General features: G+C 39.1%; 2 protein-coding genes across 2 annotated transcripts; both read left to right on the top strand.

Annotated features, from left to right (window-relative positions):
- The first annotated feature begins 879 nt into the window (after window positions 1–879).
- On the top strand, window positions 880–14,665 carry LOC149820986 (uncharacterized). The gene is made up of 6 exons (XM_089981877.1): window positions 880–968; window positions 1,071–1,215; window positions 1,329–1,486; window positions 13,485–13,569; window positions 13,639–13,716; window positions 13,835–14,665. Exons 1-6 carry the CDS (start codon window positions 880–882, stop codon window positions 14,663–14,665), a joined length of 1,386 nt encoding a protein of 461 aa, XP_089838003.1.
- Window positions 14,666–14,731: 66 nt separating this feature from the next.
- Window positions 14,732–15,469, top strand: LOC149820985 (uncharacterized). Its single transcript, XM_089981876.1, has one exon. It carries the CDS (start codon window positions 14,732–14,734, stop codon window positions 15,467–15,469), a length of 738 nt encoding a protein of 245 aa, XP_089838002.1.
- Window positions 15,470–20,813: the final 5,344 nt, after the last annotated feature.

Raw genomic sequence — 20,813 nt, 5'->3', positions numbered from 1 at the left:
GAACGTTTATGACAATGATTTGTAGGCACGAGATTCGAGTTCAACTCTTAAAGTTCATTCTTTTCAAAAAAGGGGCATGAGGACACAAGATTTTTTATTTTTTATAAAAAACTATTATTTGAATATTTTAGCATTAAGATTAGTTTTATTGAGATAAAATTAAATAAATAAAAAATTATTAAAATAAAGACCACACATGTCAGTGTCAGAATCCCCGTTTTAGCGTCTCCGCACGTGTCACCAGGGACACGCAGCCAAAATGGCTGGTCCCATGTGACATATTTTATACCTTCAAGGCTTTAACAAATAATAATTTATTGCATGTATCGTCCCCTGTCACAACCCCGTGTCCCTGTGACAACAGCCTATTCGGCAGCCATATAATAGGTTCAGTCGGCGGCCCTGGGCCCGACGGAGCGTTTCAAATTTAAGGCTCTTCCTTTCCCTTCCTTCCCGCCTAACTCCAGCCGGCCCTCTCTCTCTCTCTCTCGCTCCGTTTCGTTTTTTTATGACACTCTGCATCTGGTTCGACCCCAATTGACCGCCGCAGATCCAGCGATAGTAAGATACTCCTCTCACTCTGCCAATCCTTTTTCCCAATCATTGTTTCTGTATCTTTTTCTGTTTCTTGTTAATGGTTTTGAAATTTTTGGTGTTAACTGTGCCACCCCTCTGTACTCTTCCAGTGCAGCAAATCTACATCATAATCTGAACCTCTTTCTGTTCATTTTGCTAGAAGCTATTAATGCCTGCCTAGACGGTGTGTTAATCTCTCTACAAAACATGTCGATTTCCCTCATCTCTGCACATCCACAAATTGGCGTTTCGATCGGTAGTTCATGCTGACGTTTTCGTTTGTAGACCGAGTCTTGATTTACGATGAACGATGGCCACGCTCATATCTTCTCTTCCCCAATTTCCGAGATAAAGAACTACGCTGGCGATGACCCTCTTCTTCCTTGGCTCCGGTATGATACACGCCCGCTTTCTTCTTCGATTCGATCCTCATTTTTCTTCTTCTCTTGAAGTGTTGCTTATTGTGTGCGTATTGTTCGATGGATGTCGATTAGAGGGATCCGGAAGATGAAGCAGGCTCTTCCCCCAGATCTCTTGAAGCAGAAGCTCCCCCGGTTCCTTCAGAAGTGCGTCCAGACCTTTAAGGACGACAGGCGGTACAGAAACGATGCTCGATTTCTTCAAGTTTGCATTCATCTGGTAGTTTCTTTGTTCCTGTTTGCACTGTTTTGTGTTATTGTGGTTGGATATTCTGCTAGAGTATATGACTGTCTGGGCACTAGAATAACTATACTTTTGTGGTGTAATGGAAGGTGGATTTTGTAGATGATCCTGGTGAGTTGTTGAAGATGATGGAGTCGTGTAGAATTGGCACGAAGAGGGCTCTTTACCACCAGGCATATGCTCTGTATTACGAGAAGCGTAAAAAATATGCTGAATCTGACAGAATGTATCAACTTGCAGTGAAAAAGCAAGTGCTTCTGGCACCTTTTGTTTTTCTGGGTAGCTGCTGTCTATCATTTTTCCATGTTGCAGAAGCCGCAGATCAATTCATTCATAATGCAACATATTCTAGTTACTGCTATCGTTATATGTTTGGATTGAAAGGGTCAAATCGTGTGCCAAAGAGAAATTGATTACAGCGTTTTTCTTTCCCCGTTCCTGACATTGTGTTTTACTGCATTGCCATTAAATATTTCAGTCTTCCATTTGATCATGGAATTAAATCTGCCATCTTTGCCGATAATTGTATTATGTTTGCTAAACTTTGAATTATCTGGTTATTAACTCCTCTACCCCTTAGTTGGGCACTCCTTATTGTGGGCTGTTTGATTTATATTGATTATAGTTGTTATAAAGGCCTAACAGTTTTCAATTCATTTAGTCATCAGACACTGGAGATAGCATCTGATCTTGATTGTACATGCTATCTGAAAAACTGGGAGAATGTTGTTCTAATTCGTTCAATTATTGTTTTTTTCTCAGTATTACTCAAAGTGCATGAATGTATATAAGGTGAAAAATAATAGTCCTCATATAGTATAAGATCCAACTCTCCTTAATGTATTAAAAAATGCAATTGCAAATGTTCTGATGCAATGCCAATGAAGGACCCGATTAGCTTTGTATTGCTGTTGCTTCAATTCTCTTCTGTTTAGGTAGAAGTCATAGCTGTTGAGACTAAATAGTTCACCAGTAGTTTTCCCAAGCTTTTCTGCAAGTTGAAGCACTGAGTATATGTAGAGCATTAACTTTTCTGTGGTTAAAACAAAAGCAATTGAATTTCAATATGTTTACTGCTTTTAACTCTACATAGCTATCTAACAGGGGTACTCCAAGTTACTCCCATCGGGAACTTTTATATAATACTTTTCTAATGGCAACTACAAAAACATAGTCCCACGGCCTTTTAGGCGTATCTATGTGACATTGCTACATAGTATCAAACCCAAAGCTTGCTCTTTATCACCAAAAGTGGATTGGGGAAGTCAACACTTTATCTTCCTTAAAAAATTTATGAGTGCACCTAACTTTAGGGCCTAATATTCTTCTTCTGAACAACATTCTTGGCTAGGAATGTATACAAGATGAGCCAAGCTTGTACCTGATCGGTTTGACCTCAACTTAGCACACCCCGTAACAGACCCCAAGCTCTGCTTGAGGTTGAGCTAGGTTATCTTCATGCATACATGCCATGGTGTCCTTAGTTGTCAAAAGTGCTAGTGGCTGATGCAATAACTAGTATAGGAGCTGGTTACAAGATGCCCTCCTACTATGCATTGAGGGGCAAGATTTTGAAGCAAGTTGTTGAAAAAGTTAAGTAGTGGTGTGGTGAGTTCAAAGAGTCTTGAAACACTACGGGATGCACCATTATGGCAGATGGGTGGACAGACATGCGACAACAAAATTTGGTAATTTTTTTGGTTTCATATCCTAAAGGTGTTATGTTTTTGAAATATGTTTATATGTCTAATATATAAAAGATGACAAAGGGCTTGTGATTTTTAAAGATGTGGTGGAGGATGTTAAGCTTGAAAATGTGGTCCAATTCATTACTGATAATACAACAAACTTCAAAACTGTTGTATTAATGTTGTAAGAAGAATATAAATGTTTTTTTTGGTGTCTATGCGCAACACATTGCATTGATCTCATGCTTGAAGATATTTGTAAGAGCATTTTTGAGTGCATTGAGATATGCAAAAAAGTAGCAAAATTCATTTATAATCATTTAATCATCCTAAACTTGATGAGAAGGTTTATCAAGGGAGTTGAGTTGATACGCTCGACATTAACAAGGTTTGCTACAAATGTTTTGACTTTACGGAGCCTTGTCATTTATCAAAATGAATTAAAGCAAATGCATAAGTCTTGTGCTCTTTTCACGCTAATCCACTGAATGTCCTCTTCATTCAAGAAAGTCTCTACTTCTTCCACCCATGCATCCAATTTATCAAAATCTTTCAAATTGCTGAGATTAAATTGCTTTTTGTGCGTCCTTGATGATAACTTTTCAATTTGCCTAAAAAGATGACATAAAGAAAATTAAAATTAGTTGAGTTTTGAATGCTATAATTTCTTTTAAATAAACACATAAAAATGACAAATAAACTTTATAATTTTATATACCTCTGTTTGAATCGTAAGTTATAGTGAACGCAGATGAGGTCATTGAGCCTTTTATGCTCTAATCTATTTCTTCTTTTGGTGTGGATTTGCTCAAAGATACTCGAGTTTCTCTTATATCCACTTGCACTACATGTTTGACTAAGAATGCGAATGACTAAAACTCTCAATTTTGGAATATCTCTTCCAAAACTGTCCCACCATATGTTTGAAAAAAACAAGAAAATGAGAAATTAATAAGACTAACAAATATACAATCATACAAAACATTGTAATTAAATAACAATATGAAATTAAAATTGAAATATACTAAATAAATTACCTCAACGTATTGTGACACGGTTTCACACTTTTGCAACTCTCTCTATATCATACAATACATTATCATAGGTTTTCATTTCCTTATGAATTTGATCTTGAATGCTATAATCAGGGTTTAACTTTTCGATGCAATCCAAAAGTCTCTTGTTGACTTGTTCATTTTAAACGTAGGGGATTATCTAAATGCATGATTTAAATAATATACTGTAGTATGAAGAGGTCGACAAAGTTGCTTACTCCACCTATGATCAACGATGTTCTATATAGGTATGTATAATTTTTTCTTCCCTTTCAAATTATCTCTAATGACCCTTTTTGCCTTATCAATGGCCTTATTAGAGATAACCCATAGCTGGTTTGTCTTCACTCCCATCCAGTCTAAGCATTTTCACTAAATGTATAGTTATTCTCAACTTCATGCACGAATCCCGAAATTAACTTTTCAATACAAAATGTATAATTTCTCTGGGCTTTCTTTTTTATGCATGGGGATATGCATTCCACTCATCCAATGAAAACATTTTTTTAGCGCAACTCTATTATTTACTAGACTTTCACTATAAAAAAATTTGTAGTAAATCTAGTAACTGCACTATGAATCAACTCAACACCACCAATGTATTTTTTCATTAGTCTTAAAACCTATGCATGATTGTAAATACATTTAGTAATTTCTTGGTAGCATTCAACTGTTTGTTGTACCTCATCCATGCTACTGATGTCCTCAAGCACGAGGTCTGATGTCCTCAAGCACGAGGTCTATGCAATGGGCAACACACGGGGTAAAAAAAAAACCCAATTTTTTTTGCCATTTCTTTACCCGCTACTCTATAATTTGCTGTATTATCAATAATAAATTGCACAATATTTTGAAGTTCAACTTCTTGCACAACCTGATAAAAAACTCTGAGCTATACATCTGCTGTCTTGAGTGTATCATACATATCAATTGGCTTCAAAGACATAGTTCCTTTGAGGCAATAAACAATAAAATTTATCAAGGTTCTTGACTTTTTATGTGTCCACCCATTTGCCATGATGCTACACCCAGTTTCTCTCCAAGATTGCTTCTTCTGCATCACAATATGCCTTCAGTTCTTTCACATTAGCTTCTAATTTTTTTTCTCTCAAAGCATGATATGACACATTTTATATTTAGCCCCAATACTGGTTATGACATCTGCCATAACTTGAAAATTAAAGAAATTTGCCTTTTTGAAAGGAATGCAGACATCATAAAACCATCTCCCAACCGTGACATCTGTCTGCTCGACTAAATGTTGATGAGTCAAAACAGTACGAATGTTGGGCTGCACCCCAGGGGGAGTCGTACGAGGAAAAAAACTCTTAATAGGGCCTCTAACTCTACCTCATCTCGAATAATTCCCTCCCCCTCTTCTTTTTGTGCTGGCGGCGACACTAATACTGGTGCCAACCACACCTTTACCTTTTGTTGCAGAATTTCTTACTTCTGATCCTATGCTATGGGCTGTAAGATCAAAAGTAGGGAGCTCATCTTCGTATATACATCCTCCCAGGGCTTCGAATACCCCATTCATCTCTCTTGTATTTTCCTTCGAGATCGTCAAGTAATTTCTGACATTACTATTTCACGGCATTCGACAATTTTCTTAAAGTGCATGCTTGCATATTATGATTTGTCCTTGCTAATGATGCTTCAACCGAGAGATACCACCCGAATTTTTTTTTTGACAATAGTTGCACTTGAGACTTGAGTGCCCATTTGCCACGTCGGATCCTCTGATGCTATCTTGCCCCCAAAAAACATAATAAGAAGCAAATAATAGAGATTTTTTACCTTAACCCACTTCCTTGAGTGAGAAAATAATGAAAATTCACTCTTGAAAAAATCGCAAAAGCTCCTTGCATACTGATCGACCCCCAAATCGATCTCTCGGCTCCTAGGATGCATGAGTTCCCTTCTAATAACCTTAAGAGAAATGTAGAAGTCGGCTCTCAAGAATCCTTTAATACCCAAAACTTAAAAATCGAGTTTCAAGTTATTTTTAAGTGCAAGATCGTGTATCGTACGGTATAACACAATACATGTACGATACATCCGATACAGGTACGATACACACTTATATTGCGATACGAGTGTGTATCGTATCACAAAACCCAAAGTAACGATACGTATAGTACATTATGGTACGATACTTGCAACATTGGTTAGGGATGCATTGCAAGTGGATGCGAGAGAAATTGGAGTTTTTTTTAGCGCATTCACACAAAGAAAAGGAATAGATTGATGCACTCTTGATTAAATGATCATAAATTTGTTGCCTACAACATGAGATTGAAGCAAAGGTTCCATTAAGATATATGTTAGTGAATCCACTTCAGTACAACTTGTATTCTAATTAATATCTCAATATTGCAAACAAATAGAAAAAAAATCGAGAAGATGCCAGGAGAGCAATTACGTTCCCATCAGTATTTACAACCTTGATTATATTAGATGAGTGGTGTCTTGGATGATGATAAGGATTGGAAGCTATGTCACATGGGTGCGGGTGCGACACGGGTGCGGTGCAATTTTAAAAATTTTGGACACGGGGACTCGGCTATATATATATATAATAATAATATATCCTGTGTGCATATATGTGGATATTGTCCTCTAAAGTTTGGCACCAGCATGAGTGTTTTTATAAACTTTGCAAATTGTACTTTTGCCCTTGCAGAAAGGGGGTTCCGAGGGCTCCCCCCGACACGGGTCCCGCTGTGCGGTCAGCGGGCGGGGGTCCAGGGGGGGCCGTAGGGGGGCAGCGCCCCCCAGATTTTTTTTTCTCTGGGGCTTATGTTTGAGAATCATGCTATATATATATATATTTTAAAAAAATATATAAAAAGATCATTTTTTTTGCCTAAAAATGAACATTTTTGGACTCAGTCAACGTTGACCGAGTCCAAAACAAGGACGAACTCGGCCTTGACTCGTTGACCGAGTCCAAGCCGTGTCCGAAGCCGCACCCGTGTCGGGGCGTGTCGACTCGGGTGCGGTGCCTCCCTAGCCGAGTCTGTGTGACATAGATTGGAAGCAACTTGAGACTGAGATGGAGGCTCAAGTGGATGATAACAATGATTATGCTGGCCTAGAGATGAATATGGATGAAGGAGGAAAAGAAGACAACTCAGAAGAAGAAGATCCATGATTTGATTATCGTTTTCATTATGATTGATAGATTAGAATGCTTCTTTTGTTTTGTTAAGCAATATATAACTTTGATATCAAACATTCATGCTTGTGACTTGTGACTTTTGTTAAATGTTTGTTATGAGTGTTATGAATATCGTATCTAATGTTTTACTAGTGCATGTTTATGTTTAGTTGCTCATAATGCATATATTCATGTTCTTTTTTTTCTATTGTATTCTATAATTTTTATGTTTTTTTGTAATTTTCAGATTTTTTGTTGTTTTTAATTCAACATTTTCCCCATATTGTATGATACGATATGATATAATACAATATACTTGTATCTGAGGCTCATGCGATGCAGATTTCGATACACTATTTACAACATTGGTTTGAACCAATATTGCAAGTATCATACTGTATCGTACGATACGTATGATACATATCATTATTATGGGAAAAAAGGATACGATGCACACTTGTATCATGATATGAGTGTGTATTGTATCCATATCATATATAGTGTATGATACAACCATGTATTGTGTTGTATATTATGATACATGGTGTATCATATGATACACCTTCATCGCATTTTAGAAAAAGGCTGAAACATGTTTTATTTTTTGGATTTAAAGTCCTCTTGAGGTCCGACTTCTGCATTTGTGCAGAGGCCATTAGATGGGTATCCATGTACCCTAGGAGTCATGAGAGTGATATGGGGGCTGATTCGTGCGCAAGAGAGAGATTTTGTGGTTTGATCAAGTGAGGGTGCATTTCTACCATTTTTCACTCAAGAAAGTGGATTAAGGTAAAAAATATATCATGACTAAAATTCCAAAACTATCTTATAAAAAATTTTCTCCTTGGGGGCATGAGCCCCCAAACCCTGACCTTAAGGGCAGATGGTGCTTCCTCTCTGCAACCCTTCGCCAACTTACCGTGAAGTTGGATCCATGAAAATTAGAGATTTATATCAAGGTAGAAATTAGGCTCCACACTCCTCCAACAAAGACGACATCAGATTATCCGACATGATAATGGGGCACTCAAGTAATGAATGAAAACTGAATGAAAATCGAATGCAACTATTGCCATAATATTTTTTGTTTATATAATATGAAAGTATGAGACTTATGGCATGTTCTTAATTGCAAGATATTTAATATTTTGCATCATTCTTTTAAGATAGTTGATGTTTGATGATGTCTTATGCCAGCTCATAGAGACATGAATGCTTCATATGTAATTTTATGGTTGTACTTTGTGCAATTCATCATTGTTTCATGTGTTATGATTTTTAGATTTTTTGCTATTTTTTTTATTTTTCATGATTTTTTGAATTTTTTTATTAAAACATCACAATTTTTTTACTTTACGATACATATCTTATTTTGGGCTTGACTTATACGGGTAATGATATGATACTTACTATTAGCGTGAGGCCAAATCAGGATCAAGATTCAGAGTTGTGTTAGACACCATGCTGGAACATGTTGTTTATTATTAGTTTTCTTCTTGACCTAAATGCTCCTCCTTAGTACTTTGTAACATATGTAAATGTGGGTATTTTCGGTATGTAACTAATCCATAGGTGAACATAAAAGAAAAGCAAGAGGCAAGATTTTTCATATTGGGAGTCATGTATTTTCAGCCCCATGTGCTGCTGTTTTCTTTTCTCAGGACTGGTAAATCTTTGTGACCCTCAAGATCTGATTTTCCTTTATCCAGGGGCACGTTTAGAAGGGAGAAAGATGTATGAAAAGTGATGCAAAATAGAAAATCCATATAGATTTTCCTACTCTTTCAAACAAGAGAGGCTTTTTCGCTGAGCAAGTTTTTCTAAACAATACACTTTTTGATAGGAAACATTCCTCCATGGGGCGGGGGGGGGGGGAGTGGTAAGGAATGTTTCCTACCAAGAAAAAATATATTTTTACACTTTCCATCACCCATTTTACCACATCTCTCCACCGCTCACCATCACCACCACCCTCCTCCTCTTCTCTCTCATTTTTTCACAGTTTCCCACTTTGTTTTTCTCATGCTACATAAACAAGCGAAAAACTTTCTTGTGGACAACTTCTCATATAAAAAACTCTTAAGGCAAAACTTTCTTTTCCTATGAGAGTTTTTCTCTCTTCCAAACGTGCCCCATGTAATCTTCTAATTCTCTTCAAAGTTTCTTTAAATCAGACCTTTCTTCTCAAATTTGCGTTTATTTCCTCTCGTCATTCTTGATTCCCATAAATATTACTTGATTTTTCTTCTCTTGAATTCTTGGGTCACGCTCTCATAAAAAAAATGTGTTTGGATCTTTATGTTCCTAACACATTCCTCTCTCAAAACGTGCTTTGGTCGCGTTTTTCTCTAAAAAAAAACGTGTTTGGTATTATTGCTTCCTATTCTATTTCTTTTTGATCAAATCTTATTCTTTTGCATCACACGATATTTGATATATGACTATGGTGCGATTGCAACCCAACATCGATATCGATATGTTGGTTTGCTGAAAAATATTCTTGGTGATTACTGGTAATCGTAGAGTTATTTTTTAATCTGATCTCCAAAATGAAAAAATCGTGGCCTATTGTGTGACGTCTTTGCTTATTATCATTTTCTGCATTTGATTTGTCGTGTGATATAGTCTTTTTCATTATCATCTATACCTGTGGTTTTATTGTTTCATACCTGTGGTTTATCATTTGGCATTGTTTGTTTTCATTTATCTCTCTTGGATCCAAATTCTTTTCAAGGGTCTATCTTTGCTAATTTTTTTAGTCAATTGATCTCTGAAAAGCTTAATAATTCTAACTTCCTTATCTGGAAAAGGTAAATCATTCATTTTATTAGGAGCCAGGATCTTTTTTGGTCACCTAGATGGATCAATAACTGCTCCATCTGAGTTTCTTGTGCAGGAAGTTAAAGATGACAAAGGGGTTGTGCAACCAAAATAGTTCATAATTCAGGTTATACCATATGGATGGAGAATGATAAGATTTTAGTTGCATACATTACTTTCACTCTATCTCAGGAGGTATTAGTGAAAATACCAGATGATTGCAGTGACATGGTGTTATGGAATACATTGGTGCAAACTTACTCTCATATTTCAGAAGCTAAGGTTATTTACCTAAAAAAAAGAATTCTAGATGTTGAAAAAGGAAGCATCCATGTTTATTATGGAGTACTTCAACAAAATCAAGTCCACTACAAATCAGTTAGCATTGATTAGATGCGAAGTTTCTGAGAAAGACAATTTAGCAAGCTTTGGTTGGTTTGGGACCTGAATTTCATGTGTTGTCCACTACTCTTCAGTACATTGGGACTACTTGTAGTTTTGATGATATGAAGGCCAAACTTTTTAGCGATGAGATGTCATTATGTGTTGGTTACAAAAATATTTCCTAATTGTTGATGTGGTGGTCGAGGCAAAGGTTTTTATCAGGGAGGATGTGAAATACTTCCTACTCCTAATAGACCCCCTTTTGCAGAAAGAGGTACTTCCAATAACAATATTCCTACGTGTTATTTTTGCAAAAAGAAAGGTCATGTAAAAGCAAAATGTTGGTTCAAGGATGATTCATGATATAATCTTGAAGCACTGTGTAAACCTCTGTCTAGTGATCAAGGGTTGAACAAGGGATAACATGGTCCTGACAAAGAACTTCTTTTGGTTGCACTTTCTGGGTTGAGTTTTATACAAAATGATTAGGGTGTTTGCTATGTGGATTTAAGGGTTGCCATTCATATCACAGGTGATACGGGTAAATTCTCTAAGTTAATTCTTTATTTTGGTAAAAATAACATTGTTATTGGAGATGGTAGATGGCATCCCATCACACACTCTGAAAAGATTCTCATTCCTATGTCTAAATCTCATCCCATTCAATTGTCCAATGTGTTGTGTTCTCCTAACATAAAAAATAGTCTCTGTTTCTAAACTTGTCGATGACACCAATTCCTATATTGAATTTACTCTATCTTTTGTGTATGTTAAGGATCTTCAAACGAGGAAGACGTTCACTGAAGGAGAAAGATATGGCAACATGTATGTATTTAAAGAAGATCCCTTGAATGCTCGAGCTAAATTGGATAGTCGTTTGAAGCCTGGGTCATTTGCATGTGTCTTCAGTATTTCAAAGTTTGGTCATTCAAGTGTTTGTCATAGTAGTCATTGTGATAGAGTTTTCATTGAGAGATTGGTTTCAAATAAAATGTTGCCTAAATCTGTCTTTGATCAAGAGTCTAGTGATAGTCTATGTCCTAGTTGTCAAGTTTGCAAAAGTCATGTACTTTCATTCAATTCATATAATAAAAGGGTTTCGAGACCATTTGAAATTATTCATTCTAATGTATGAGGACCATCTCCACTTGTTTCGTTTTCTGGTAGTAAATATTATGTTTCATTCATTGATGATTCTTTTCGTTATTATTGGATATTCTTCTTAAAACATAAATATGAAGTTTTTGATGTGTGTACACAATTTTGTGTCTATGTTCATACCCACTTCTCCTTAAACATTCTATATTTCCAGTGTGATGGTGGTGGTGAATACTCATCAAAAGAATGCCTCACCTGAGCTCAATATAGAATCTGATTCTGACAATGTATCAATAACTTCAGGCAGATTTGAAGGGTGTGTCTACACAAGACGCAATCAGAGTCAACAACAACCAATCTCGAGTGGCCAACAACCACAGTAAGATCAAGGGAGTAACTTGAGCCATTAAGGTCAAATAGGGTGAGACATCCGATTGAAAGATGGATTAGTTATGAAAATTTCAGCATGGATTTTCAATATTTTCTCACTCAGATTGAGAGGCATTAGGAACCCAAAATGTTTCATCATGCAGTGCAATCAAATAAGTGGATAGAAGCCATGAATGAAGAAATGATGGCTTTACATTAGTGTCAGACTTGAGAGATAATAAAAAGACCACCTGATAAAAATGTAGTTGGCTTAAAATGGGTGTATAAAATAAAATACAGACCTAATGGTACCATTGAGAGATACAACACATGGTTGGTAGCAAAATGGCTCACACGGGAGTATGGACATGATTATGAAGAAACTTTTAGTCATGTTGTTAAAATAGGTACCATTCAGATCATTTTATCCCTAACAATCAATCATGGATGAAAATTAAGTCAATTGGATGTGAAAAATGCATTTTTGCATTGACATCTTAAGGAAGAATTTTATATGGAGCAGCCACCGCGGTATAGTGAGGATGATCCAATCAAGGGGCTATCAATATTTAGTAAATCCTATACAGTATGGAAAGACAAAACATATTGAAATTGATCAACACTTCATTCGTTAGAAAGTGGAGGATCAAGAGATAGAGACAAGATATGTACGAACTAAAGAACAAGTAGCTGACTTATTTACCAAAGGCCTCACGACGAACAAATTTTGGTATTTAAGAAGCAAGTTGTCCATGGTTGATAACTATGCTCAACTTGAGAGAGGTTATTAGCGTGAGGCAGGATCTGGATTAAGATCTAGATCCATGTTAGATGACATGCTGGGGCGTGTTGTTTATTATTATTATTATTTTGACCTAAATACCCCTCCTTATTACTTTGTATCATATGTAAATGGGAAAATCAAGGGGCACAATTTCCCGTATTGGGAATCGCGTGTTTTCAGCCCCATATGCTGTTGTTTTTTTCTCTCTGCAGGGAACTCAGAAACCCTAATTCTAACAACTTACAACCTTGGTTTATAGATCATATTGAGAACCAATAGGACAGTGGTGATCCTCCTAGTTCTCAAAACCTTCTCTGTTTGCTATCTGAGGTCAGTGGATGACATGTAGGCAGGATTCCTCCAAAAATAATGCCATGATGCAAGATAAATTCAAAAAATAAGGAAATGGGGATGCTATACAGATCATAAGAATAAGAAACTGAATGCTGAACCGAAGAGAAAGTATTGCCCATCATGTGTGCCAAATGGGAAAATGGAGTTCAATAGAAAGTTGATGTTGTAGACCAACTGTGATGCTGGATTGAAGGCACAGATGACAAAATGAAATTGAAAACTGAGCCTATTCAAAGGAATATGTAAACCAGACTTTGCTTGCTGGGGAATCATGTCGGAACTAGTTCCCTTGCAAGGTCTGGATGATTACAACCTTGATATTTATAAATGTCAATTCCTTGCAACAGCCAAAATGTTGACCTCTAATAGCAATGTTGAGTTTGCATTCTCCAAGATATTATCACATTTTAGGTGCTCTAAATTTAACTAGTAATGTTAGGATCAGTACCACTACATGCTTTGATTGTATTTTAGAAGCTATTGATGCATTCATGTGGATCTATATTCACTTGATTGATAGCATAAAACAGCCTTGCAGTTCCTATTGATGAGTTGCATAAATCTTACGAGCAGTTCCTTAGCTGCATGCAAGCTCACAAAAGATGCCAGGAAAAAGTAAGTCCCTGCTTACATTTGATTTTCTCTTGTTGTGGTTTGTAATGATGTTGGATCACTTGCTGGCAGAGAATTGCCTGTAGGTACCAAAGCAAGAGCCTTGGTGTTGGTGAAGGGTGTAGGGAAACTTCTAAATTTCTAATGAAGGTATACTATTTTTATGATTTGCCTGTTGAATTTAGAATTTTTTTAATTGCCACATTTTATTCAAATGTTTATTGAAAGGGAAATTGCTTTAATTGCAGTTCTATTTACAACTGATAAGGGGCAGTTTTCTAAGGAAGCCCCAGATTCTGTAAGTCTTGAAAAAGCTGGATTGCCAGAAGTGCGTTGTAGCCAACAAAACATGGATAAGGGTATTAATAACTCACTGAGGTCAAATGAAAAATTCGGGGATGGGAGAATTGGTGAACCTTCTGAATCTTGTACATATTCAGTTGTTCCTATTGAACCTCATTTTCAAGATACAGACAATGCAAATGTTGTAAGGAACTCATCTTTGGTAAAGGGTGTATCTGATTCTTCAGCTCTCTTCGTCAGTGCACCAGAAGAAAAAGATGATCTTAGTTGCTTTTCTTTGTTTAACTTCGGGAATGATGAGAAAAATTCTGGTATTAAAGTTCTTAATTCTTCATTTACGCCCAAGGAAGTTGAGGGCAGTGAATCTTTCCTAGAACTTCAAAATGGTGGTGATGTGGAGTCATTTAAAACCTCTTCATTTTGTGGTGATGACACGATTGTAGTATCTAAGTTTGTAGGCTCTGCCATTATTGGAAAGTCTGAAGCAGAAGACGCTTGCCACCATGGTTTAGTGGATCCAACAATCAACACGAAAGAGGTCATGGATGACATAAATAGCATGTTCAGAAAGCCTTTGGATGTACAAGTAAGAAACAGGCGAAAGGCACAGCAACATCAAGTTGAAGAAAAATTTAGGAAGCAAGAAACAATTGAGATATTTGTAGACGAAAACATGGATAATGGAACTTGTACTAGTCAGGTTGCAGAGAACAACAACTTATCATCAGGTTCAGTGCCTCATGGTGAAGATACAATTATGATTCACAGATTCACCGCTGCAGCACTTGTTGACTAGCCTGATTTTGCAGAAGCTGCAGACCATCATGGGTTGGTTGAGCCTACTCTCTTTACAAAAGAAGCTATGAATGACATTAATTCTATGTTTGGAATGCCTCTTGAATTTGAGAAACCATTGACAAGACGGAAGCAAGCAGTACATGATACACATAAGCGTTCCACCAGAGATTCCATTGAAATACTGGTTGATGACGATGATGCCCAAGATTATGGTGCTGGTGCTGGAAGCAGCAGCTTGATCAATGAAGCAGCATACTGTGAATCACAGGATCAACTTGGATGCCATCCCAAGTTTGAGAAATTTGACACAGAAAGGAAACAAGAGATGCTCAATGGAGAGAATCCTTCTAGATGTATCTTGACAATCTTGGCTGCTGTTGCTGATGACAATCGTGTTGATGGTAATGATAAATTTACACATTTTGAATTTCGGAGTCAACTTCAATGTGGCTCAGACACTGAGAGTTCATCAACCATAAGAACAACCGAGGATACAGTAGTGTGTAGATTCATTGGAACTACCATTTTAGGTGAGCCTGAGACAGAAAATGCATGCTACCATGGTTTGGTAGATCCCACAGTAAACTTGAAGGAGGCCATGAGTGACATGAACAACATGTTTAGTAAGCCATTGGATTTTGGCAAGACAAACAGAACAAAGAGAGACGGAAATGACTTTAGGAAGGAGCAGCAGCCTACTGGTGGATTTACAATACTAGATGAGAATTTGGTAGAATCTGCTTCTTCCCCACCTAAAAGATCTGGTTGGGCCAACAGTTATAACCAAGGAAGCCATGGCTGATATCAATGACATGTTTGGGAGGCCACTGGACTTTTAAAGAATTAAGCTTATCGTTTCTCCAAAATCAAATATTTTCAGTATTTTTGACAGGGCGAGGTATATAGGCTTCACAGGAGCCTTTAAAATAGCTGGATGGTTCAAAGACAACATGATGAAGAGAGAATCGTTTTATTGGTCTAGAATTTTTCAATTTGTGAATTAGGGTTGCAAAATTGTTACAGTGACATCAAGAAGAGACGTAGCGTGCTGCATGAATGCCGAACTTGAAGGTCGTCTGTTTTAGTGGATGAGGACTTATTTGAATGTTCTGTTGCAGTTTGATAAAGTGAAAGTTGTCACCAGGGTACGGGTACATAGGGTACTCCATGACAATTCTAAAAAATGTGGGTACGGGGACACACACACACACACACACACACACATATATATATATATATATATATATATATATATATATATATATATATAGAGAGAGAGAGAGAGAGAGAGAGAGAGAGAGAGAGAGAGAGCCGAACTATAACCATCAACATTACGAAACAGGTTCAACCAACATTGAACCTACCAGATAACCCACCAGGCCCAAGACATGCCAAGGAGCCCCAAAACGAAGGAAAAAAGAAGAAAGAGAAAAGAAAAATGAAAAAAAAAGATAACAAAAAAACATGAAACAACTCCAGTTTGTCGGCGAGCATCAACCTGGATCATGAGTGGTCTTTGTGGGCAGATTGTGTTGAAGATCGGGGATGTTGATGCGAAGAATGGCATACACGTCCGCCAAAATAAGGTTCACCATTTTGTTGAACATTGTCGGAATATGCCGAAAGATAGCGTTGTTGCGAGTCATCCATACAACCCACCATGACGAGAGAAGCCAGGTTCGCCAAATAATTCGCCAATAGTTGCAATGACGAATTTGCTTAGGACTCCACAACAAATCATTGGCGAACGATTCTTGGCGCACGCTGACCCCCGACTTATTCCAAGTCACCTTGAAAATGTTTTGAAAGACAGAGCACTCCCAAAAAAGGTGAAACGTAGATTCTTCGGCCGCCTCGCACAACACACATTTACTCGGCTGATGGAATCTGATGGATTTGAGGAAATTGTCAGTCTGCACCCGATCGTGTAAGATTAGCCAAGCCAGGAAACATGATCTCGGAGTCAGACCCTTGCCCCAGAGCAGGCTCGTCGAAAACTGGTCCACCTCTGACGAAAGGAGAGCGAGGTAGCCTTCTTTTGAGCGGAAAGATCCGTTCGGAGCAAAGATGCGTCCAACGAACTGAGACTGCGAGTCAACATTACCATTATGTAACATACCCGTAGACCAAGCTTGGATCCATGATCGACGAAGCTTTGACATTGTTCGTTGACGCACGCTAGTGGCCCCCACCAAGGATTCCACACCTCCGTATTTAGCCAGAAGCATGCTTGCACATGGGGACCCAGGTTGGTGGGCAAGCCAGCTCTGCTTCACGACGAGAATCATACTCCTCAGCCTTGGATCCTTGATTCCCAACCCCCCCCCCCTATATAGGGGAAGTCGAAGTGTGTCCCATCCTATGAGGTGGCGTTTGTTGTTGGTACCTCGCCCCGATCACAGAAAGTTCGCCACTACATGAGTTAGCTTCTTACTAACCCCCATAGGCATCAGGAACATAGACATAAAAAATTCTGGCATAGCAGAAATAATGTGCTTGATGAAAGTCAGTCTACCCGCGATAGAAAGGTAGGAAGCTTGCCAGCCCGATATTTTGTTCTGAACCCTTTGAATAGTAGCGCTTCAGGCTGCCGTTATAACACGACTGATTTGAAGCGGCAGACCCAGGTAAGAAAAGGAGTTTTCCGATACCGAGCACCCGAATATCCGCTGGCCCATGTCCAGCATTGACAGAGGAGCATTGACCATGGATAGACAACACTTATCGTAGTTGATGGATAACCCTGACATCGATAGGAAAAAAAGAAGGACAAACTTGAATCTTAACATTTGTTGGATGGACGCCCTTCCGAAGATAAATATGTCATCAGCGAAAGTCAGGATCTGACTACGACACTCTTGTATACCGAGAGACTCAATTAGACCATCCTCCACTGCCCTCTTAACCAAAACTACAATGCCTTCAGAGACGATGTTAAAGAGTAACGGAGACAGAGGACATCCTTGCCGAAGACCACGACCAAGGTTGAACTGATTTTCCTTGACCCCGTTGATCTGAATCTGTGACTGAGCATTGGTAACCAGCTCATGCACCCAGCTAGAGAAACGCCTACCGAAGCCCAGGTTCGCCAACATGTTGAAGAGGAACGGCCAATGAATAGAGTCGTAGGCTTTATGAAAGTCAAGCTTAAGAGTGAAGAAGCCCCCCCCGCTGATCTTCAGAGAGTGCAACACTTTTGTGGCCAAAATGAAGGAATGTTGAAGCCTTCTGTTAGGAATGAAGGCAAACTGAGCCTCCGAAAAAATCCTATGAGCGACTGACTGCATCCTATTAGCAAAGACCTTGGCAATAATGCGATATAAGCTCCCTAACACTAATATAGGTCGAAACCGCGAGATATCCGATGCGGCTTCCTCCTTAGGAATAAGTGACACAATTGCTAGGTGAGCATGAACCGACAATCTTCCATTGCGATGAAACTTAGCGAAGACACTAAGAATGTCACTCTTAACACATTGCCAGAATATGCGAAAGCAATCCACTGGATACTCATCAAAACCTGGAGCTTTCCACCCAGACGAGTCCTGCACCGCCGAGACGATTTCTTCTTCGGTGAATAACCCCTGAATTGAGTTGGAGAGTGCTCGATCCAAGGACAAAAATAAAGTCGTACCCATATTGCCACCTGCAGCTTGGTTGCAGGAATACAGGTTAGAGAAATAGTTGGTGACAACATTGATTACCTGATCACCTGAAAAGGAGACACCGTTGATATACATAGAATGAATCGCATGTCTTTGATGCCTGTGCGACGCTAAAGAATGAAAGAACCTTGTATTCCCGTCACCCGCTTTAAGCCAAGTCACCCTTGACCGCTGCTTCCAACGAATCTCATCCTTTAGACGCCAAGATTGTACTAGAAGAGTCAGCTCGACCGATCTAGCATTAAGGCTTTCAATATCTGATGTATTCATATAGGTCGTATCCAAGAGAGACTGATTTATAGAAGACAACTCATGCTCCCAATCCTCCATATTTTGGAATTTGCTTATTTTATTAGAGATAAGCCAATATTTGATATCGCGGGATAGGCGAAAAAGCTTAACCATGCATCTAGTAGCCCCCCAGACCGCATAGCAAGGTCTACTCCAAGATTGTTGGACTAATGACTCGAAACCCGCTTCCTTAAGCCACCATTGCTCAAATCTAAAGGATCTATCGCCGGTGAAGCCTTGTCCCCATCGGATAACAATCTGACTATGGTCCGAGACATATGGTGGAAGTAGGTAACATGAAATGTCATTAATAGAACTCAGCAGATCTGACGAAAAAGCACCCTGTCTAGCAGACGAAAGCATGGTCTAGATCGTTGATTGGTCCACGAGAAAGCTTCGCCTATATGAGGAACGTGGTACAACTGGTTTATCTAAATAAAGTTTTGGAAAATCCTCATTGAAGCTGAGTAGGGCATCAGAATACTTGAGTCGATAGGAGACAGAAGGCAGTCGAAATCTCCCATAATTATATGATGGTCCCCAAATGAACCAATGACCCTATTCAAGTCCAACCAAAACTTCTCCCGCCGGCTTTGACGGTGGGGACCATACACAATAGTGACCACAGCTGGATTTGCGATTGAAAGAAGTGGAAGAGTAATGGATATGGAAAACCTACCTTCATCCACCTATTATAAGGCTAGAGAATGCTTCCCGAGGATGAGGATGCCTCCCGCATATTGAATCGCAGGCTTGAAGAAGAAATCTGCACAACGTCAGATTTCGGAGATGACAGAGCTCGGGATATCTGCCATCTTCGTTTCACAAAGTGCAATCAGATCATGCTTTTCTTGACGGATCCAACTCGCCAGGAAAAGACATTTGGAGGGGCAATTCAGTCCCCGAATATTCCAACACAAGATCTTCATAACTGAAAGTCCAGAAATCTCCGAGGAGTACGGATCCTCACAAACCGCCTAGGAGAGACCCCAAACTCGTCGGATGGAGAAAGCGAGGGCCGACGACGTCTCCTTATTGGGAGACCACCCCGCTCAGGTTGAGATAACCCCCCGACCGAAGGAGATAGGGTGTTGACGTTCGTGAAACACCCCTCATCCACGACCAAGGTCGGTAAACGATCTGCGATCGCAGCCAGGGGCTCACGCATAACAGAATCGATGCTGAGTAATTGGGTTTGGGTAAGCGCGAGTTCGAGACGCCGAGCTGCATCGTCCATAGACAGACCCATAATGGATGAAAAATGATCACTCATAGATGACGAACCCACAGGCGACAGATAGACCGAGTTTGGGGAACCCCCCATGCCTTCAAAGTCACCCTCCCAGATAAAAGAGGTGTTGTTCAATGCAGGCGGAGCCCTGCAATACACGACTAACAGAGGGGCACTTACCCAACTGATGGAGACCAGGCGAAGCGGACAGACGATGCAATTGTTTGAGATAGACGAAACCAAGGTTGAAAGGCCATCAACTAGCCTGCAGAAAAAACGTTGTCGGATCGAGACTCCGATACTAGGCGACCTGTGAGCCCGAGAAAGAACTGAGTCCTCCGAAAAGTGAGACCTCTTTCGAAAGAAAGACCCAACATCAGACTCTTCATAGGACATAGCAAACGAATTTGAAGATGTTGCAACTGCATAGGGGCTGAGAGAACCCTTAGTCGCCCAGGCGACCCCTGACAGTCCCCAATCCTTATCAACCTCGAAGAATGGATCCACCAAAAGGTTCCGCAGCAACATAACCTGCGACTCAGACCGACCGGATTCCCATGACCGCAAGCATCTACCTGACCGAGGCACAAATGCCTCGTCACACCCGCCAATCCACCTGATAGCCCGCCCGCCTTCGAGCAACGAGCCCAAAAAAGATGATACTACAAATAATGATGATGACAACAGTCGAGAGAGAGAGAGAGATAGAGAGAGAGAGAGAGAGAGAGAGAGAGAGAGGGGGGGGAGTGTAGGTGCTTGAACATTAAGTGCTAACCATCCGTGCTTGATGGGTTTGTCAGTTTTTTTTTTGTTTTTTGTTTAAATTCTGACGGTATAGGTGTGATCTATGTACTTGATTTTATAGGGATAAGCTCTTGAAGTGTTCTATTCCAACACATCGGTGAGTTTTATAAGGTTCGACAAATCAATGGTTTAAAATCTTCATAAAATTTTTAGGC

The sequence above is a fragment of the Nuphar pumila genome, chromosome 12, assembly GCF_984573655.1.
Source record: "Nuphar pumila chromosome 12, dmNupPumi1.hap1.1, whole genome shotgun sequence".
Classification (NCBI taxonomy): domain Eukaryota; kingdom Viridiplantae; phylum Streptophyta; class Magnoliopsida; order Nymphaeales; family Nymphaeaceae; genus Nuphar; species Nuphar pumila.
This window is presented reverse-complemented; position numbering and strand designations above follow the sequence as displayed.